This window comes from Hylaeus anthracinus, unplaced genomic scaffold (assembly GCF_026225885.1).
Source record: "Hylaeus anthracinus isolate JK02 unplaced genomic scaffold, UHH_iyHylAnth1.0_haploid 11981, whole genome shotgun sequence".
In the NCBI taxonomy this organism is placed as follows: Eukaryota; Metazoa; Arthropoda; class Insecta; order Hymenoptera; family Colletidae; genus Hylaeus; species Hylaeus anthracinus.
In genome coordinates, this window is record NW_026534329.1 from 1,004,565 (window position 1) to 1,026,319 (window position 21,755).

At 28.9% G+C, this 21,755-nt stretch overlaps 6 protein-coding genes across 13 annotated transcripts; 4 read left to right on the top strand and 2 right to left on the bottom strand.

The window, feature by feature from the left end:
- Positions 1 to 742: 742 nt before the first annotated feature.
- Positions 743 to 2,753, top strand: LOC128885307 (ribosomal RNA-processing protein 8). Its single transcript, XM_054139287.1, has 4 exons — positions 743 to 904; positions 1,028 to 1,881; positions 1,972 to 2,208; positions 2,290 to 2,753. The coding sequence occupies exons 1-4, from the start codon at positions 842 to 844 to the stop codon at positions 2,501 to 2,503; spliced, it is 1,368 nt and encodes a 455-aa protein (XP_053995262.1). The 5' UTR covers positions 743 to 841; the 3' UTR covers positions 2,504 to 2,753.
- LOC128885297 (helicase POLQ-like) lies at positions 2,740 to 6,950 on the bottom strand. 3 transcript variants are annotated; one of them, XM_054139275.1, is made up of 15 exons: positions 6,332 to 6,950; positions 6,091 to 6,269; positions 5,822 to 5,998; positions 5,668 to 5,767; positions 5,408 to 5,604; positions 5,172 to 5,317; positions 4,853 to 5,087; positions 4,647 to 4,787; positions 4,153 to 4,570; positions 3,914 to 4,071; positions 3,741 to 3,836; positions 3,499 to 3,672; positions 3,322 to 3,435; positions 3,097 to 3,231; positions 2,740 to 3,013 (listed from the first exon to the last, which is right to left on the bottom strand). In XM_054139275.1, exons 1-15 carry the CDS (start codon positions 6,948 to 6,950, stop codon positions 2,915 to 2,917), a joined length of 2,988 nt encoding a protein of 995 aa, XP_053995250.1. In that variant the 3' UTR covers positions 2,740 to 2,914. The 3 variants fall into 3 exon arrangements, with proteins under 3 accessions (XP_053995250.1, XP_053995251.1, XP_053995252.1); XM_054139276.1 differs by lacking the exon at positions 3,322 to 3,435; XM_054139277.1 differs by lacking the exons at positions 4,853 to 5,087; positions 5,172 to 5,317.
- A 174-nt stretch (positions 6,951 to 7,124) lies between these two features.
- Positions 7,125 to 7,974, top strand: LOC128885323 (succinate dehydrogenase assembly factor 2, mitochondrial-like). Its single transcript, XM_054139310.1, has 3 exons — positions 7,125 to 7,239; positions 7,329 to 7,480; positions 7,548 to 7,974. Exons 1-3 carry the CDS (start codon positions 7,207 to 7,209, stop codon positions 7,816 to 7,818), a joined length of 456 nt encoding a protein of 151 aa, XP_053995285.1. The 5' UTR covers positions 7,125 to 7,206; the 3' UTR covers positions 7,819 to 7,974.
- A 33-nt stretch (positions 7,975 to 8,007) lies between these two features.
- Positions 8,008 to 13,621, bottom strand: LOC128885296 (recQ-like DNA helicase Blm). Its single transcript, XM_054139274.1, has 15 exons — positions 13,202 to 13,621; positions 13,002 to 13,119; positions 12,343 to 12,930; positions 11,443 to 12,265; positions 11,243 to 11,350; positions 10,977 to 11,155; positions 10,698 to 10,919; positions 10,257 to 10,618; positions 9,941 to 10,199; positions 9,488 to 9,871; positions 9,252 to 9,402; positions 8,976 to 9,163; positions 8,578 to 8,902; positions 8,337 to 8,502; positions 8,008 to 8,267 (listed from the first exon to the last, which is right to left on the bottom strand). Exons 1-15 carry the CDS (start codon positions 13,294 to 13,296, stop codon positions 8,141 to 8,143), a joined length of 4,095 nt encoding a protein of 1,364 aa, XP_053995249.1. The 5' UTR covers positions 13,297 to 13,621; the 3' UTR covers positions 8,008 to 8,140.
- Positions 13,622 to 13,788: 167 nt separating this feature from the next.
- Positions 13,789 to 16,769, top strand: LOC128885311 (ethanolamine kinase). Of its 5 annotated transcripts, none has more exons than XM_054139295.1 (8): positions 13,877 to 13,925; positions 14,279 to 14,493; positions 14,723 to 14,861; positions 15,180 to 15,317; positions 15,393 to 15,658; positions 15,729 to 15,955; positions 16,026 to 16,248; positions 16,418 to 16,769. In XM_054139295.1, the coding sequence occupies exons 3-8, from the start codon at positions 14,736 to 14,738 to the stop codon at positions 16,482 to 16,484; spliced, it is 1,047 nt and encodes a 348-aa protein (XP_053995270.1). In that variant the 5' UTR covers positions 13,877 to 13,925; positions 14,279 to 14,493; positions 14,723 to 14,735; the 3' UTR covers positions 16,485 to 16,769. The 5 variants fall into 5 exon arrangements, with proteins under 5 accessions (XP_053995269.1, XP_053995270.1, XP_053995272.1 ...); XM_054139296.1 differs by having other exon boundaries at positions 13,890 to 13,990; positions 14,279 to 14,512; XM_054139293.1 differs by having other exon boundaries at positions 13,890 to 13,990.
- A 396-nt stretch (positions 16,770 to 17,165) lies between these two features.
- Positions 17,166 to 21,590, top strand: LOC128885309 (uncharacterized). 2 transcript variants are annotated; one of them, XM_054139289.1, is made up of 8 exons: positions 17,166 to 18,012; positions 18,308 to 18,481; positions 18,618 to 18,741; positions 18,832 to 19,012; positions 19,094 to 19,310; positions 19,397 to 19,547; positions 19,625 to 19,764; positions 19,928 to 21,590. In XM_054139289.1, exons 1-8 carry the CDS (start codon positions 17,890 to 17,892, stop codon positions 20,048 to 20,050), a joined length of 1,233 nt encoding a protein of 410 aa, XP_053995264.1. In that variant the 5' UTR covers positions 17,166 to 17,889; the 3' UTR covers positions 20,051 to 21,590. The 2 variants fall into 2 exon arrangements, with proteins under 2 accessions (XP_053995264.1, XP_053995266.1); XM_054139291.1 differs by having other exon boundaries at positions 19,097 to 19,310.
- Positions 21,591 to 21,755: the final 165 nt, after the last annotated feature.

A 21,755-nucleotide genomic window follows, 5' to 3' on the forward strand; every position in this document is an offset into this window, starting at 1 on the left:
TTTTCGATACATTTGTTGTTGAGATAACTTCAAATATATATAGAGAATGATACAGAATGATTATTGTACCCGTGAGTATAATATCGCTCAGAAAGATACACGTATGCAGGTCTCTTTATAATACATGGGCGGCTATTTCCCGGCATACGACCGCAAAGGTTACCGATTTTAGAACGAGTGGCGTCATCGGTGACGAAACGTCCAAGTTTGTCGTGAAAATAATTCCCGCTATTCCCGCTAGATGGGGATAACAATACGTTTCAATAAATTATTTTTTATTTTTCATAAATACATAATTAATGAGATTCTGTGCTTCATAACGTTGGAATATATTATACTAATATCAAATTTATTATTTTTATGAATAATTATTTAGTGTAGGAATAATTATCGACTCTTTAGTTAATTGCGTCACTTAGCGATATCGGTCGGAACTATTTTCACTATAAACTTGGGGACTCTACCACCGATGGCGCCACAGATACATTTTAATCAATTATTTTTGTATTTTTTATGAACGCATAATTATTACGATTCTTTGCTTCATAACACTGCAATATATTATTCTCATGTCAAATTTATCATTTTTATGAATAGTTATTTAATGCAGCAATAATTATCGACCTCTTTAGTTAATTCCGCCATCTAGTAGATACTCCGGGAACTATTTTCACTACAAGCTTGGGCGTTTTGTCACCGATGGCGCCACTAATATTAAAACTATTACCAATTGCAAACGAGAGTCGGGAAATAGCCGCCCGTGTATTTCACCCTATCCTAACCACGTGAAATGAAGATTGAAAGTCTTTTTTATTATAATTCATAATTATTTATAAAGAGAATGGGTAAAAGTATAACAAAAAATGCTTCTAATACGAAAAATAGTGGTAGTAACGTTCTCAAGGTAAAGTACAATACTTTCACACATATTATCATTCATGTTTACGTACTCAATTATGAGATGTTTACAAATGGATATATGTATTTACGACGTATTTTATAGGCAAACCTAATATATTTATTTTAGAGAAAAAAACAAGGAGGGGTTAAAAAACACAAATATAAATCTACTATCGGTGAAAGTAAAAGTTTAATTTCCAATGACAAATTCAAGAAAAATACACAAAAGCTTCAAAATAAATTTAAACAAGTACATAAGAATGGAAAAAATCATACATCTAGCGGTTTAGTTGATTCTGATATTATAAATGTTGTAAAATTAGAAAATAGGACTCAGATTAAAAAACCAAAGTTTCATAATAAAAGTAAGACTATACAACAATCTAATCAAACTAAAAAATATAAACCAAAGAAACATGTTGATCAAATTCTTGATCAGTCTAACAGAAAGGATGACAATAATAGGCAATCCAATAAAAAGAGAACCAAACAACAAACGTTTAATGTTAACAAAGATCAAAATTTTAAACGTACAAAATATAAAAAGAAAAAGCAGTTGAAAGCAGAATGTGGAACAGTAAAAGTGAATAGAGTCTTACAGAAAAAAGTAAAACACAAGGAACAGGAGCAACCCCATGACATTCCTCAAGAAAAGAGCACTAATGCTAGAATGGTTAAAAACCATAATAATTTAAATATAAAACGGTTAGAAGAAATGCTTGCTGTAAAACAGAGAGAAGTAAAAATAGAAAAAAAAAATGAAAAACCATTATCATTAAGAGAAAGAATGATGACTAAATTAAAGGCATCTAGATTTAGGTATTTAAATGAAACCCTTTACAATGGTGAAAGTTCTGAATCTAAAAAATACTTTAAAGATGATCCAGATGCATTTAGGGCATATCATGAAGGTTACAAACAACAAGTTGAACAATGGCCCTTGAATCCTCTTGACATTATAATATCATCCATTAAAAAAATGTTAGTGTATAGTATTCTATGGTATCATTTTATTTTTAATCATAAATATTTAATATAAATTGCTTATATACTACTTATTTTATATGATAGGCCAAAAGAATATGTTATTGCTGACTTTGGATGTGGAGAAGCCACACTTGCTGCTTCTATTCCACATAAAGTGCACTCCTTTGACTTTGTTTCTTTGAATGAAAATGTAACTGCTTGCGATGTTGCACATACTCCTTTATTAACAAGTGGAGTACATGTTGTTGTGTTTTGTTTATCTCTTATGGGAACTAATCTTAAAGATTACATTGTAGAAGCAAATAGGGTTCTTAAGAAAGAGTAAGTATACGCAGCTAACATTAAGTTTAAGTGTTAATATAATTATTAAAATCAAAATTTATCTATGAAATATGTTTTCAGTGGTATTTTAAAAATAGCTGAAGTTGAAAGTCGATTTGAACATGTAGAAGACTTTATAAAAGTATTAAGTAATTATGGTTTCAAAAATACCTGGAAAGATTTGTCCCATAATCTATTCTACTTTTTAGATTTCAAAAAGGAGAAAGATATAGGTGGCAAAAAAAGTAAGTTTCCTCCTCTTACCTTAAAACCATGTCTATATAAAAAAAGATAAAAATGTATTTAAGTATTATTTTATTAAAATTATTATTTTGTTATCTACATTTTATTTAAAGAAATAACTATATTCATAAATGAATATAAAATACTGTTCCATAATGTTTTGATATTCACATTTTCTTAAAATGACATCAAATACAATTTGGATGGTTAATGTATGTGCCTGCTTAAACAATGTGCTATTCTTGAAACACATTGGTCTGTTTGGCACAAGTTACAATAAATACATAATGATAGAAAATAAATTTTATTTTATTTACTAAACAAATAGGTTTTTGTGACATTCTTTGAGAACGATATTAAACAGTTTATTTTTATAAATCTTTAAGTATATATACACAATTAGAAGATATTTCATTAACATTTTCATATTATACAAAACTTTATCAAAATTTTAATCAACATATTACAAAATCAAAGAACTTAATCCTCTTAAAGTATCTATGCCATCTAGAACGTCTTCTGCCTCATCTTTTAGATTTTCTACTTTTTCCACTATTAACAGCTGTAAAATATGTCAAAAATAAAGCTAAAAATAGTAACATAATGAGTAAAAATATTATTGCAAACAACATAAAATATAATTACTGTAGCAACTTCAATCATTTTTGTCGCAGTTTTTGCATTTAAATACGGAATGCTTTTTTGTAAATCCATTGGCCTCGCTTTTGCTATACACTGCACTGTTTTATAACCTGCATTGTACAATTGACGCGCTCTGCCCTAATAAATGAAACATTACAATCTATGTTTACATCTATGTTTATAAATCTTTTTATTCTATCTAATAACACAATAAAACAAATTTCTTACAATTTTCACTAATGGCAACTCCATCAATGCCTCTAACTCCAAAGGACAACAATAGGATAATCTTTTACTGAATGTATTTAACAAATCTCTGAACGCCCAAAATTCATCTAACTCCTACAGTGATTATGGGATTTTTAAAAGTATTTGGTTACAAAAATAATGTGTTTATGAACTAACCTGGCAAAATCGAACCACAGAAAATGCAAAGGATGATACAGACGACAAAAGATTTTGTATAACACCTCTGTTTACTTGGAACTTGTCTGCAATTGTGTAAACTGCATGATGTGCCCATAGTTCATGCAATATTAATGTTACGTAAAATCTTTGAATTACTCTTGATTCTACGTTCTGTTACATATAGAATAATTCAGATATCAAAATTAATTTAATATAAATGAATATACATATATACTAACCTTAGGTGTTAAACCATCACGTAATTTTCCAACAGTTATTTCATTGATCCCAAGAAGTCTTGCTGTTTTCATCTGTGCTTCGGATAAATTAATCACCTAAAAATGTTGCATAAATATTAAATAAATATTGATAACAAAAATGAATCCTAATTAAAGCTGTAATAGAAAGTTACCACATTGTAATAGACTGATCCAACTGGTTTTATTTGAGATATTATACCGTATGGAGTAACAATATATAACAGATGTAAATAATCAAGAAGAATCAAATGTTCCTGTGCTTTTTTTAAATCCTGATATAACGTATGTGCGCATTGTATATCAATGTTACCTACACCGTGAAAATGAATTTAAATTAATGAAACTTAAAAACATTTCCTGTTTATTGTTTTATAAAAATAATGAATTGTACCTTTCATAGCCGCACGTCCCAAATTACACAATTCTAATTCAGTTTCTTTCGTAAGTGCTATCTTCTTTTTCCCTTTTATTTGTGTACCTTTATCATTGAAACATACATTTTGCGACGGAATAGCAACAGTTACATTTGGTTCAAACTCATTGATCTTCTTTTCTTTTTTCTTTACTTTCATTACACCACTTTTTAAAAATTCAGTTATTGCTTCGTCTGTGATTTGTTTAATATTTATATCTAGACGTTTCTGCTGAATATGAAGTAATGTCCTTCTTGTTATTTTATGTAATTCCGATCTATTTGTTGCTATAGAGAATAATGTAGCACTCAAAATTAAGTTATTTATGCCTCTGTCTTTGTCCATGTGTAATGTACTTAAACAATCATCCATTTTGGATGTTAAAATTTGTTTTACCTATATTAATAAATATTAGTATATAAAAATTGTATTTTCTACATATGTAATATATTCTAACAAAATGGCGCCTTACCTTCGGTAGTTCATTACTTTTACATATAAGTATGCTTTCTCCAATACTTCCCATACCAGCACGACCAGCTCGTCCTACCATTTGTTTATATTTATTCAAACTCAAAAACTGGTTACCCACATATGGACTTCGTAATATGACCTGTTAACATTTGTAAATCAAAGTCAAACACTTTAAGCAGTTTATGCATGTAATAAGTAGAGTACCCTTCTGGCTGGTAAGTTTACTCCAGCTGCTAATGTTGATGTACAACATATTACGCAAAGAGTTCCTGCTTTAAAAGCATCTTCCAATAATTGTCTTTCTTCAGATGTAAGACCAGAATGATGGTAAGCTACGCCAAATTTTATAGTTTTACGTAAAATAGGGCAAAGACCTTCTTCTGTTTCAAGTGCATTCAATAACTTTTGTTTTTCATCTTTTTTATAATTCTCCAATGATCTAAAAATGTTCACGTAACATAATTAACTGCAAAACGTACGACTACTCCAACATACTTAATTTACGGAAAAAATAATATCTCACGTGAACAAAACTTTAGTTAACAACAAAGCAACATTTTCACAATTTTTGCGACTCGAACAGAATATAAGACACGAGTCTCCTGGAACTACATCCATTACTAAACCTCCGATTCTGTCTGGGTCTATGATTGCTGCATCATTTGAATACTAATTAAACATTCAAGGGACCAAAAAAAAAAAAAAAAAACTTTCAATTATAATTATAAAATTGAATAAAATAAAATAACTTAAACTTACACGATAATTAATTTTCTTCAAATCCGTCAATAAATCTTCTGTTTTCAAATCAAGCAACCAAATATTATCATCGCATTTAACATACTCTTTAACTTCAATAGGTCGAAAATTTCCAGTATATAAATCCGCATTTAAAAATTCTGATATTTCGTCTAAATTGCCTATTGTTGCACTCATTCCAACTATGTGAACATTATCTGGAATAGGAATTAATAATTTGTACAAAAATTATATACCGACAAATTCTATATTTTCCTTACCATTAACATACAATGCTTTTGTTAAAAGACCTTCTAATGTAGCACCTCTTCCTCCAGCTTCACCCAGGAGATGTAGTTCATCCACAACTATAATACCAATCTAAAATAGTAATCCATTATTATTGTTGTTTTTATTGAATATATTTTGACTTACTTCGTTAAAACGATTTTCTTCTATTAAACTGTTTATTAAACCTAATGCTTTCTCTATAGTACACATATATATACTGTTTTTTTTTCTATGCTTTCTTGGTGGGTAAGTTCCTTTTAACGCAGCATACTCCTCAATTAGAAAACCTAATTCTAATGCAAATGGTGCCATTGATTGAACCTATGTAGTATATAGAACGAAACATGTTTTAGAAATTATTTATTACAACATTTGTAAAATTTTTCATTCCATCAATCAATATTAGTACATACTTTTTCTTGAACTATAGCAATAAATGGTAGTATAAACATTGCGTTTTTTTTATTACATATAAGTTCTTTTAACATTAATATTTCTGCAACTAATGTTTTACCTCCACTTGTTGGAAGAGCATAAATTAAATTCCTCCTATTTTTTACTGCATCTAGATTTAAGCACTCATCCTGCCATTCTAAAACGAATAATTATTGTTAATGAGCATTTCTTATTAACATTGACAATTGAAATGCTTACCATAAAGTTTTTCAATACCCCTAATTCGTAAGAAAATGTTCTTTACTCTATCTGGTAATCCATAGAATGTACAATGTTTTGTTGAAGCTATGGAATAAGTTCTTGTATATAATTCACTTGCTTTCTTGTCCTCTGAATGATATATTTTATTTGGAATGTCATTGTTGTAATCAACTACACTTCTTTTTAATGAATTCACATTCTGTTGTTTATTTCTTGATAAATGCATTGAATCTAAGCATTGCATGAGGCCTGTTTCTTTTGTGCACATTTCAAATTGTGAAGGAACAAATTGTGTAAATGCTTCATTCAAGAATGTTTCATTCTGCCAAATATTATTCTTTTCGTTTTGTACATTGCAAGTCGTATGTACAGCATCTTTCTCCTCAATTTTTGTTTGTAAATCTCCTTTGCTGTTAACAGTAGGTGGTGATTTTTCACATTTTTGATCTACTTCAAACATATCTAGCATACTCCATTCATGAGTGAAATTGTCCTTTTCAATACTGTTTAGTATTGTATCATCCATACAAAGAATTGAATCAATAGCTTGCAATGATGTTGACAAACTTTCATTTTCACTCTTAGAACTTTTATTTTTGTTTATTTCTTTATACATGATTATTATTATAAACTAGTTGGTATTCATTATAATTACAAAATTATCGATGTAATTAACGATTACAAAAATTGCATACATTTATTCATCATATTTATATCTGGCTGGAACAGGCTAGAATAAACACGATTGACAGAAGTAAAATTAAACAACTAGGGCTATATATAAACACAGAATCAAATCAGCTGACTCCAGTCAGTAGTATTGTACAACACGCAATAAGTTTTACTTGAACATACAGAATAAAATAACGAAAATGAGTATTTTTCTAAAATCTTTCGTGTCCGTAGTAAGTGCAAATATGTAGCATATCAAACAACAACTACGCTACTTTTTTTTTGATTATGTCTTTAAGATCGTAACAATACATAATTTAAGGTTAAACCGGTACACTTGGTAAGAAGTGTTTCAACAACTTGTGCAAGATGTAAAGATGAATTAGATGATATTATTCATCCTTTAAGTCACGAACCGAGCATACCACTGTATGTTGAACGTAATGACGAAAATATAGATGTTAAACGAGCAAGGTAATAACAAATTAACAGGATTAACGTAAAATTATAATTTCATAACACATTACTTGTTTTTCTTCAGGCTGGTCTACCAATCTCGTAAACGTGGTATGTTAGAAAATGGTCTTCTTTTAAGTACATTTGCTAAGAAATATTTATCTGAATTTAATGATAAACAATTACAATTATACGACCGTCTCATCAATTTACCATCAAACGACTGGGACATATTTTACTGGGCTACAGGTGCAAAGCCTACTCCAGCTGAATTTGATAATGAAGTTATGAACTTATTAAAAAAACATATAAAAAATGAAGATCGTCAAGCAAGGATAATGCAACCAGCATTGTAAATATTATAGTATTCAAAAATAAAATTATATCACTATAGCAAAATATTATTTATTTGTTTAAATAATGAATATTTCTTTTAAGAGTATACATATAGATACATTATTTATTGTGAATGTGACCTGAGTAGAAATATAAATATTTCAATCAATAAGAAATGTGAAAATTATTTTCTAATATATTTTCATGCATTCAATATTTACACACACTTTTATTAAAATCATCAATAAAAATAAATAATTTTACATAATACTGTTGCAATCAGATCTTAAGTTAGAACAGTCATAATTTTTATGTTACAAATCTATGATACAAAGAAGGTTATTAATTAAATTGCATATATCTATGTGGATCCGAGAGATATTCTTTTTTCTGGGTAAAGTTTACAAGTCCTGGACCTTTGCTTGAAGTTGTACTTTTTGTTTTTGTAGTAGTTTTTCCTTTCTGCGTACTGTCAATTAAGAAAAATTAAAATAGATGTAATACGATTTCTATAAAACATGCATAATATGTATATCACCTTGATGTAGTCCGTTTAAATTTTTTGGCAGTATTTCGATAATTGCCTCTACTTTTACGCTTCCTACCACCGCCTCTGTTAGATTTACCAGAATAAGTAGAAGTGTTATTAACCCACGTATCGTCGTCGTCGTTCTCACTTTCCGGTGTTTCTTCATTTAATAACACTGTATAAATGTGCATAATGAAATGATTAAAAAATATTACATATACATGTACAATATTAAAAACTAACATGTTACCATATTTCTCTGCAGCATATTTTTGTGTAATATCCAACAATGCTTTCCCATACTTTTCGAAATTTGCTTTGGTAACATGTGGTATTTGCAACATAGCTTCCTCATTGTCTGGAAGTTTTTGACTCATTGCCCTGATAGCTATCATATTCATAACAGAGGATGCTGAAATATCGAGTGCTCCTGCAATTCCCTTTATTATTTCCATTAGCTCCTTGTAACAACGTTCTTGTAACTCCAGAATAACTTTATCAATTTTCTTTGTGACCGCGGATACCGTTGCCACTGCAGTAGAACTGTTCTCAGATGACCTCATAGGAATTATAACCTATTGTATAGAAATAATAGTATTTCACTTACATTGAACATTACTCATGTAAAGAAAAATATATTGCTTCTACCTTTACATCCTTTTGAGTCATAAGTTCGCTAGCATTTGGACCAATTTTTAGATAGGCACAAGCAATTTCATTATTAATATACATATGTTCTTGCAAATAGTCCTTAAGTACCATATGATGTAGCAGACGTTCTATGTCGCCTCTATTCCACGATCTTCCAAGACCATATAATGGAAGCTTATTTAGACCTATGAAGATATCAAGTAATTATTTCCTGAATAACGTATATTTATATGAACTTATCTGTTATATTAAAGAATTGTTTTTTTTCTTTACCCGATTCCCTAATTTTTTTAAGATCACTTCCTTTAAATATGTCCGTAAGATACACTAATGTAAGTTTACAATTTTTCATTTGGTTAATATCACGAACACCTTTCATAATATCTTTTGCATAATCTGTCGCATCAAGCATAGTGAAATCATCCTAAAAAGATTTATATAATTTTATAAAATATTTACATAAAGACACCTTTGACAATGAACAATATATCATCTTAAATTTTACTTACTTTACACCTACAATTATCGCACGATGTTGCTTTATTAGCGATGCATTGTTCTCGTTGAAACACTTCACCAAAATAATTTAGTTGCAATGATCTACGACAATCCGTTTTGTTTTCGCAAAATGATACCATTTTAAATAAATTATCCATGTGAGTTTTTATTACAGCAGGATTTGAATTATCCATTTCAATCATTTTCCTTATTCTATGCATATCGGCGTAATTGTAAAATAAAATACAGTCTGCATTTTCTCCATCACGACCAGCGCGTCCACTTTCTTGGTAATAACCTTCGATTGATTTTGGAAGCGCGGCGTGTATTACAAAACGTACATTTGGTTTGTCAATGCCCATTCCAAATGCTATTGTTGCACAAACAACTTTAACCTAGAATGTAATAAATGTAAAAACCAAGCAACCTGAGTGTTATGACCAAAACAAACAAAAATTATATACTTCTTCCGAAATCCATCGACCTTGAGTGTCACTTCTATTAGCATCGGTAAGTCCAGCATGATAGCTTAGTGCTTTGATACCATTCTTCCTCATTTGTATCGCGTAGGCGTCACAATCTTTACGAGATAAACAATAAACAATTCCACAGTCGGACTTATATTTCGTTTTTATCATAGCTATAACTTCATCTGAACAAGCTTTTCCCTTCTTTGCAATTACTGTGTACCTTAAATTAGGCCTATTGAAACTTGACATGAACCTGAAAAATAAATCTTTTATCGCAACTATTTAAATTAATAATGGTGCAATTACATACCACTTTGGTTTGGTAAGTCCTAATTGGTGCAAGATATCGGTTCTAACCCTCGGTGTAGCTGTTGCTGTGAGAGCAATTGTTGACACTTTAGGATAATTTTCTCTTAGGCATTTTAATTTTTTATAATCGGGTCGAAAATCGTGACCCCACTGACTTACACAATGTGCCTCATCAATAACAAATCTTGCTAGTAATTCTCTCCCATACAACGTAGCTAAAAGATCGCAAAATTTTTGAGACGCGGATATTTTTTCTGGTGTTACATACAGTAACTTAAGAGCCGGTTCCCTTTTTGAAAGTTCTCTGTATATTCCATCTGCCTGACTGTCTGTTAGTCCACCAGACATATGCGCGGCTGGAATCTATACAAAGTTTACTTCTAAATTGTAATTGAATTATTATATACGACGATATAAGATGTAGTATTTACGAAATTCTTACATCGAGAGATGTGAGCTTTTGAACTTGATCAAGAATAAGACTTTTTAATGGAGAAATTACAATTGTTACGCCAGGCAATAAAAGTGCTGGTAGTTGATAGCATAAAGATTTTCCTCCTCCAGTTGGCATTAAAACAAAGCAGTCAAATCCCAAGATCGCGGCGTTAATTGCTTGCAATTGGTTTGGTCTAAATGAATATAATCCAAATTTTTGTCTGAAAATCTAAAAATTCAGAGAGTTTTATATTGATTATAACGTATAAAAAGTAAAATATTTTACCTTCAACATTTCCCGTGAATGTGGATAAGTCAGACTATCAAATTCACCACTAATACCATCATTTTTGTAATTGCCAGTAAATGTACCCATTTCAACATTTGGTTTAGTTATTTTCTTTTGTTCTTTGCCTTTTTCGTTAGTAATATTCTTTGCATTTTGTGTAGCCATTGATTCAAAACCTACAAATGTAAATTAAAAACATACAATAATAAATAAATATATAAGTAAGAAAAGTAAGTCCATATTACAAATAAATTAAAATTTACCTGATAAATCCACCACACTTGACTTTATATTACAATCCTTATTTAACGCGGGAAATTGTTTGAGTTCTTGAGTTAAGCAATCAACTATATCTTCAGAATATGAGTTATCTACAATAAATCAATAATTACATATGAAAACATTATGAGATCTAAATTATTAAACATAATTATATTTTATATGAAATGGTTACTATACATACCAAAAGCACCACCCAAATTATTTTGATTGTTTTCACATTTTGAACTTTCATTAAATTGAAAGCCTTTTTTTATTTTTTGTACAGCATATACAGTTTCATTAATTTCAGTTCCTTCTGACTTATATAAATCGTTAACAGTTGTGTGTACATCAGAAGTAAAAATTGTCTCCTTGGGATTGATAGTTTTAGATTTTTCTTCTTTTTCCCATAGCTCTCCAATCCGTTTAGAAACTTCTGTTCCTAAAGTTGCTTTAATAGGTCTCTTCAACTGAAATGTACCTTTCTTGCTCTGAAGTACGGAATCATTTGATTTAGCTTGAATGGGAGAATAATGAAAATTTTTATTATCTTCCTCTTCCTTTATTTGTGATACATTGTTTTTCTGCAATGGCTCTTTTATTATTGGTGAAAATGTACTATCTACTTCCATGACATTAGCACAATTTGGTTCTGCATCAATGGAATTAATAATAGACATATTAAAACTATCACTATCTGATATACTTAAAATTGATTGTTGATTTGAGGTATCCATTATTTTAGGTAATGTTGAACTACTTATAATTTCACACGATTTTTCATTGACAGATGGCTGTTTTTCATTAGATTGTGCATGTGTTAATTTTGTTTCTACCAAACGTATTTTTGCTTTAACATGCTGATATAGAATTCTTAAATCTTGAAATGTATGCGCATTGAAATTTGGGAACTTTTCTAAGACAGGTAATGGGATTTGATCTAATGCATTATAATATTTCTCAAGAATTTCTATTTGCAAATCTTTTAAATCCTTATATCTGTCTTCTAATTTATCTTTCATGGCCTGTAAATAATTCAGTTATTTTGCATACAATTGGTGCAGTAATAATCAATATATCGATTAAATATATGAATACTTACAGGTACTGAAGACATTATAGATTTCCCTCTTGCAGATTGTATCCAAGGATCTAACTGTTTTCCTAATCCCAATGGTTTTAATTTTAATTTAAAGTCTGGTCCAACCCATTCCTTTTTAGGAGTTCCTTTGGAACTATTCTTAGAATCTGGGCTATTACTATCTGAATCTGATATCACAGTATTTTCTTTTCTTTTAGTTTTTAGAAACTTTCTTGGAGTTCTTGGATCATCACTTTCTATTGCTTTATTATCTTCAGCTTCTGCTCTAAAGGCATCACTTTCAGGAGACATTAACGAAGATATATCCTCTTTCTTAATAGATGGAAAATGACTGGGCACATGTTCTTCACTGCTATCATTAATAATTATTTTCTTTTTATTTAAACTCAAACATGGTACTGTTTCTATATCATTTTCACTATCTGATGATTGAATAAATTTCATTTTTAATGTTGATTTACTTTTCAATACAGGAAATTTCTTTTTACTTTCATCATTTGACATCATTTTCTCATAATCATTCAAATTGTTATCTATCATCTTTGTGGGTGTTTTCATAGAACCATAAAGTAATGAATCCTCGCTATCCTAAAACATGCTTACTGTATCACATTAAATTCTTTTATACATTTTCTATAAACAATAAGAAATTTTCTTACAATAGATATGATGGACATTTTAGATATCTTTTCTAATTGTTTAGTATTACAAGATTCATAGTTGTTGGTTCTATTGTTTTCATTTTGCTCTAAATCTGTGACTGATGATTTTGGAGTACTGCCAAAAGAAAATGACATTTTCCTAATATATCTTAAAAACATTAGACATTATTAATAAATTGTGTAAACTCTTTATATACCTGGATTGTGTGGTAGATTTCTTTTTAAATCTTTCAAGAAATCCTTTAAATGTAGGTTGTATTTCAGTTTGACGGAGTGGAACCTTCTTTGACATATTCTTACAATTTTACAACACAACACTAAACACAATGTATGATAATCACAAAAGATAAAAGTTTTTTGAAAATGTTCATCTCTTGCAACTACACGTGTTTATCAAAACATACGATATAATTAAATATTATACAGAACACAAAAGACATTGAACATAATTTACATTAATTGAAGTATTTAGAGATATTTACAAATTAAGTCGATTCTCTTTAATCTACAATGATTTAATTATATCAAACGGCTTACAATTTCGATAAATTTTACATGTACATATATTTTTTGCAAATATTATTTACTTCTCGGTATTATGGGCGCCAACGCCAACGGGAGTAAATAATACTTCGATCTGAAGTTAGCAAAAGCAAAACTTTTAAAAATATTCTGCATTCAAGAATGGATACTTTATGATTAAAAAATAACTACACATGTGAAATTATAATATAAAGTGTCAAATACATTAGTATGCATTTTAAATAATACGAAATTAATATATGTCATATTCTGTATTCGTCGATACGTCTTCATAATAAATTAAATTAAGCGCTATTCGACCTCAACAATTTAACAACTTTTCACTAGTAACAATCCCTATACCATCCTTGAATTGAAAAGGGATCAACAAAAGCAAAGGTGTGTTTTTTTACGCAACATAAACACGTTGACGTCTGTCAAATCGAATAATCTTTATGTTTTTTGTAAGAAATTCAATAATTATTTATAAAGTATTTTTTATTTGAAGTATTTAATATTATAGAATAGACTACCCTTTTTCCACATTTTTCACAGACAGCTTTTAATGAACAACATTCTATTCTTTTGCCATTTATTAATTTTAATCATTAGAATATGTTTAATTGAATATGTAATGAATATTTATCAATTGAGAATATGTATAAGTAAATATAATTTTGTAATTGTAATTCTGAGTAAAATGTTAGTAATAATGAATACAGATAAATTTTTCCATTTATTTCTATGTATAGATATGTGGAACATGAAATCATTTAACATATTGTGACTGTAGTAGTGAACGATTTCCACTGTGGTTGAGAATGCAATGGCATCATTCATAAACCCGAGGGCTTTTGTATGAGCCGAGCCTAGCCTCCCCTTGCCAATCCTTGTCAATCATTATCAGTCTATTGACACACATGACTTCCAGTTACAGTGGAACTATTCCACAGTGCAGCTTACATTTGTACGTGCACATAAGTCTGGTATATCTTAATATTTTAGTGGATTACATGAATTACCAATTTCAATCTATAATATACTTTTTTGCTCATTGCTAAAAATATAATTCTAAAACTTATAAATATTTATTAAGTAAACTTTTAGTGTTCAAAATATACTGTATACATAGAGCATCATTCATTTAATTGCTATAATAATAATAATAATAATAATAATTTTTTGTTAATTTATAGATAACATATAATCATGGACCAAGTATGCATAGAACCACATCTTGACATAACAGTAGATGAAAATGAAATTGTCAATGGTGCCAAAGAGATAATTAAAAGAATTAGGCCAACATGGCCTTTAGATAGGCTAGATTTTAAGGTAACAGATTTGTTGTGTTTTTATATTTTTTTTAAATCCTTTCACTGTATGCATTGTATTTTTTAATCTTATATATATTTTGTGAATTGTTAACTGTTTAATAAGTACTGTTATTCTGCAGAATGTAGTTGCATAGTTTTTATTTTAATTCAACAATAAAATGATTTAACTTCGAAATAAAATTAAGGTCAACATACTGCTTATCTAGTATTCGAGTATTATCTTTTGATAACAAGTTTGAGTTTCTTAAATCTCATTTCTTTAGTAATAGTTAGTCTGAGAGGTAATTAATACTAATATGTTTAGTATTTTTTTCAGATATTTACTGATGGGATTACGAATAAACTTATAGGAGTGTGGTATTCTGGGCATTACAATGAAATGGTTTTAGTTCGTGTGTATGGTCATAAGACAGATCTGCTAATTAATCGTAAGGATGAAACAAGAAATATTCGAGTAAGTGTAAATATGACAGAAACAATAAAAGTAACCAAATGAGTACAGAGAAAGATGTATCTATACTTTTAACAGATATTAAATAAGGCAGGATTTACCCATTCAATTTATGCTACTTTTAATAATGGGTTGGCTTATCAGTTTATCGAAGGTACTACGCTCACAACGGAAACGGTAAGAAATCCTAATGTATATACTTTAATTGCTAAGAGAATGGCTGAGATGCATAAACTAAAACCTGATAGCTCTGAGATACCCAAAGAAGCATTTATTTGGAGTAAAGTAGAAAAATTTATGGAAATTATGCCAAAACAATTTTCTGATGATTTCAAGCAGGCAAGGTAATATATTATAATAAGAAGTATGCTTGAATTTGTGTTGTTCTTTTAAATTTACTATTGTTGCTTTCAGATTTGAGAAACTCATAAAACCAATTAGTGTGTTAAGACAAAATTATCAGTTCTTAAAGAAGACACTTTCAGATTTGAATGGGGAAGTAGTTTTTGCCCATAATGATTTGCTTCTAGGAAATGTACTGTACAATCAAAAGGAAAATATTGTTACGTTTATCGATTTTGAATATACCGCGTACAATTACCAAGCTTTTGATATAGCTAATCATTTTGCAGAATTTGCTGGTAATCTAACCATTTTCCTAAATGATAAATGATATAATACGTTCTTTATTATGATATAATTTTATTTTAGGTATTGATAATCCTGATTACTCTTTGTATCCTGAAGAAGAATTGCAAAAAACATGGTTAAATATCTATCTTCAGGAATACAATAATGTAAACTATGTACCTGAAAATGATATTAATTTACTGTATATGCAAGTAAATAAATTTGTTCTTTTATCACACTTTTTTTGGGGTTGTTGGGGACTTATACAGAGCGAGCATTCAACAATTGACTTTGATTTTTTAGAGTAAGTATATGTAAATGTTCAAGAAATATTATAAATGATAAATGTGTATGTTTTAGAAAGTCTTGTGTGCTTTTCCCTAAAAATCATTGTAAAATTACTTGTTATGCTTTGTTAATGTAATAGTATTTTTATAACATTCTTTTTTATCAATCGGTATAATACTTTGTAGGTATGCTGCAATACGATTTAATGAGTATTTCAAGTGGAAAGAAGAATACCTTGACATGAAATCATGAAATTTAAAATAATTATTTTGTTTTTATTATGTTCGATATTTTATTGTATTAACATTCCTATAGTAGCATTATAACAGTTTTACATTCCGTTATGTACAAATTGATATTTTACAACAAAAAAAGGATATATATATATATATGTGTGTGTGTGTATACAATTCCGCTGTACATTTATTAATATTATTACATTTAGACAGTATTATATAGACAATGTACAAACATTATTGTTAAACTGATGTATATGTAAAGTGTTATCCTCAGAATATAACGTTATTAAAAAAAGAATGGATTTATAAATGGGAAATTACGTATTATTACCCTTTCTACATTTAGAAATAAGAAATGAAACAGAATATTTTGAAAATAGAATTCGGGAACTACATACTTTGAGTCTCGAATACAATTACAATTAGTTGTGTGGTTCAAGTCAAATTGTATATTGTTTACGATTCGTAAAGTTACATGTTAAATAAAATGTCAATTTACGAATTTTACTTAATATTATAAAATAAAGCAAGAATAACTGAACTTGTAAAACAAGAATTATAGATTGCACGTCCAATTTGAAATATTCTTGGTCTGGACATAAACATACACATGTTTGCGGTGTCATATGGTAAAGTCGATCGTTTGACTAGCAAGGTAGCAAGTATGTTTTTGTCTGGGGTGATCACGTACGCATCTGTACGCACCTATAAATCAGTGTTTATTTTTAGTAGAGGCTCCAAAGATTTTCAGAAATACTTGTAAATACGTGCGTCGTACCCAAGAAATGTAGAAATTTACCATTTAATGAAATTGTGTAGAGTCGTTCAGTAAAATTTATGCAAAATTTCAGATTATTGGCATTCAAAACTATCTCCGTATACGGTGAAACGAACTCTCAGACGCAAATATATATTTAACAGAGCCACGAGCTTCGGTAATTCGTTTACTTGGTTTAGAGTGTGCGTATGTGTCAACAGTGTGTGGATTAACCCATGAAACGAATTGTATAGCAGTCGAAACGAACATCAATAAATTTCCAAAGTGTTTATTTCTCTTTTCGAAAGTAAATACACCGTACGTCTAAGTGTTCCCTTTACTCAAAGGTAATAGGATATTATTTGAAATTTAACAATAGCGCGAAACGCACAGTGTTACAACAATATACTTCTCGAGTCAAACCATCGGTTTATACGTTCTACTGTTTCGTTCAAATTATCTATGAAAGCTTCGATTGATTCTAATCTCAAAAACTGAAAGCTGTTAAAAACCAGAAAGAGATTTTGGAAGTATATTTGATATATCTCAAAGAAAATTAAGTGAACAGTGTATATATCGTGTGCATGAGTCCCGGCATCGCGAGACAGTATTCTTATTTTTAAAGTTTCTTTTATAAAACGTTGTATACTGATCGTGTAAGATGCATATTGTGTGTAAATGTTTGAACGTGTCCATAAAATCGAGGGGCACTGAACTGCAAAAGGTCAACATCGACGATATTGAATTGTCACCTCCAGATCAGATCGACGGTTTCTTTGGTCAGGTGAGATAAATAATTTTCTGTAGTTACTGTTATAAATATTTATGAAACTTTTTCATGTGATATGAATGTATAATTTGCATGACAATGATTCATGATATTTTTCTATACAAATTTCGATCATTTTTATCAAAAGCTTCTAGCAGTTTTGTTAAATTGACAGAAAATATAATTGATGAGATTATACTATAATTAGAGTTGCAATTTCTGAATTATAGAAGAAGAGTGCATAAAACATTCTTTTATTTATAAATGAAAAATTATAATGTTAAAAGAAAATACTTTTTGTTTTAAACAGAACCTTGCAACAATATCAGAACTTGAAGGTATCACTAAAGAACAACCAGGTTTAGTGGAGATAAGGAATGTAGGATCATGGGTTATTCACCGTTGTTATAATTGTTCAATGTACACACATGCTGTACATAGAGACTATGGTGCTGCTTTAGTTCTTATTAACCGTGATATTGTTGTAAGTATACATTTTTCTATAATAATAGAAAGTAGAAGAATTAGTTTTGTTAAAACTTTTATTTTATGAAACTATCTCAACATAATTTATTATATGTGTGTATTTCATTTTTACTAGATCATGCTTTTTATTGTAGACTTCACCTGAAGAAATAAACAAGTTAAAGTCCAGTCCAGATTATAGTCCAATATTTAGAATAATACTTCCTTGTAGTACTTTGGATGAATTTGATTACCTTCAGCAGCCCACCAAATTTTCTGGTAAATTAATGAATAATTATTCATATTAACTAATCAGGTGTGATTTGAACAGGACTTTGAAATGTTACATATTTTATTTTATCCATCCAGTATCACAGTTACCCGTCAATGTACAAATGGCTTTGGGTAATCTCCAAAAGCAGCTTGAAGAAGCTGTCCAACGACAGTCTGCAGAAATAGAAGATAAAATTCGTGCTTTCACAGCAGAGCAGTATCAACTATTAGAGCAGTTTCGTGAAAGAGCTCATAACGAGCATAGAATTTTGACAAGGTCTTATATATAAATTACAGATATAAAACATTAAATTATTTCAGAATTATAATTTGAAATATATATGTTGTACATATTTAGCAGGTTAATATCCAAAGGAGAAGAAACAAGTAGATTAACAAACAATATAGAAACACCTCCTACAACTCCAGATAGCTTTACAACCAGTTTAACTACCTCTGCAACTAATATGGTAAACCCAACATCGCAAATAATATCTAATGAAACAAAAATTGTTACTGGTCCTAATGTTAAACATGAAGCAGCAGGTGCTAAATATTCTCCTAATTCTCTTGTTGTAAGTTCACAACAAGTGTATTTCAAATATATTCATATATAGATATTTTAGATACATGATACATAACATTTAATTAATGTTTGTAGAATGGTAATGTGGATAAGAAAGATCGATTATACATATATACTAAAGAACCAACTAGTTTTGACACAGAAGCTTTATTTCCTTTGGAAGGGATGGAAGATTCTCATACTACTGATCCTGTTCAATCTTCTGAAGAAGGGTCTGACACGGATGGTAAGACAAAATTTCAGTTTATATCAATTTTAACTTCAATGTTAATAATTGGATAATGTTATCGACATTATGTTCAGATTCTGGCCAAGATGAAGGTATTCATATGCCAAGAGGACAGAGAGGTGGTCATCCCACGTTAGCTAAATCATTACCAGTTAGTGTACCATCTTTTCCACCATTTGTGCGTAGAACAGTTCAAGATCAAGATGGTGATCAGGTATATATATATATATATATACACAGTTTACTTTTTTTTCCAAAGTTGAAAGTAATATTATCGGTGATATAGTTGCATGTAATTTTAATGTATACATTGGTATACAAGATTCTATACATGTATATATTATGGAACAATTAAAATTAATAAAATGCTATTTCAGTTGTCAAGAGATCCACATGATCCACATAATATACGAGCTTCGATTAAAGCTTTAGCTAAGAGTGTTCATGGTGATACAGTATTTGGAGACTTGCCACGTCCTCGTTTCTCCACTCAAATCTGACTTTGCAACAATTTTAAAGACAAAGATTGAGTTTATGTTAAAAAAACAATATACATATAAAGTACCTATTATTCGTAATTTGTCTTTCAGTGAATGCTACAAAAGATTGATGTATGCAAAGACAGAAATAAATATAGAGGTCTATAGGGAGTATCGATATTTTGCATATTTTGAATACATTCTAAAGTCAACAAATATTTCAAATTATGGCTTTGTTAATTTGTTCAATTACTTTATACAATGAAAAGATTTTTTATACATGCGTGTATTTGAGGCTATATAATAGATGTGTTATATTACATTTATTTACATCATCCATCATGTAATGTATAATTTAACGAAATTTTTAGATTTCAAAAAGCAGTACAACGTGAGATTTATGATGCCATATCTGAAATAAAATCGATCTAGAAATAAATTAAGAAACAGCAAAGAAAGTTTCTTATGTATCAATTAGTGACTAAGCTATTGAAACGATAATTTTACGATGATAGTTATTATTTTTACAACGTACTATTATCATTAGCTATAGAGAAACTCATTATAAGTTATGTCAATAACTTTAATAAGAAATTATTGTTATAGATTGCACACATGTTATACATAATATTTCACTACATTACATCAGTGCTCGATATTTGTTTTGTTTTTCTAAAATATCATTTTTATCAGATAAGAGAATTATGCATCTTTCATGTAGATTCTGTTATGCTTTTATTATTATTATGGTTTACATCAAATTGCATTTAGTGTATCTATATAAAATATTTGTGAAGTATCCATTTGAAAAACAACATCGTAATGTTACAAGTGACTATTGTCCATTACTTTCAAATATAATTTTTCGAAATGTTCATATGAAAAATTTACTCATTTTTTTGGTTTATTATGTGATTTAGTGTGTCTTTAGATATATGTATTTTGTGTCCAACATTTGACTAGCTTATAATTCATAGTTCGATTACCAGTGAATTTGAAACTATTGCAAAAAGTAAAGGTTATGATTGCAGGGAATATTTTTACTTATATATTGTTCTTGTAAACGTATATACGAGGCGAATTTAAAACAGTATACAAGTATATATAGACATGTATGTAAAATATGTTAAGAGATAAAAAAACTAATTTACGTACGTTTCTATATAAACACGTTAAATAATGGTAAATGCTACAATAAATAGTTTTACATTACTTCTATATTTTGAATTTGCTTCAAGCCACTTGCTGTGTTACTTTTTTATAGATTTATATCATTAGTTCTTTAAGGTTTATAATTTTTGTACGAATCAACAATCATGTGATAAGCAACAAGTTACAGATTAGAAACAAACAATGAAGCGAATTAGTACAAAAAAATATGTGGCTTTTCTAATCATGTAATGCACAATTATGAAATTGTATATCAATGTTCTTTATTGGTCAAATTGTAAAATGTAAGAAATGCTTCTACGATCAAGCTTCGTCTTATATAAAATTGATTAATGAAAATAAAATGTTGCCATTTGAAAAGAAGAAAATAAAAAAATACATAATCAGATTATGATTAATGTTTGTATTTTAAGGTTCTTTACCTTATAGAATGTAGTACATTCCAAATATGTTTTTTTTTTTACATACAAACCTGTACAAACGATGTTTTATGTTTGTCAAAGATGTAACGTTTATGAAATTGTTTATAAAATTACATATTCCATTGTAAACAGTA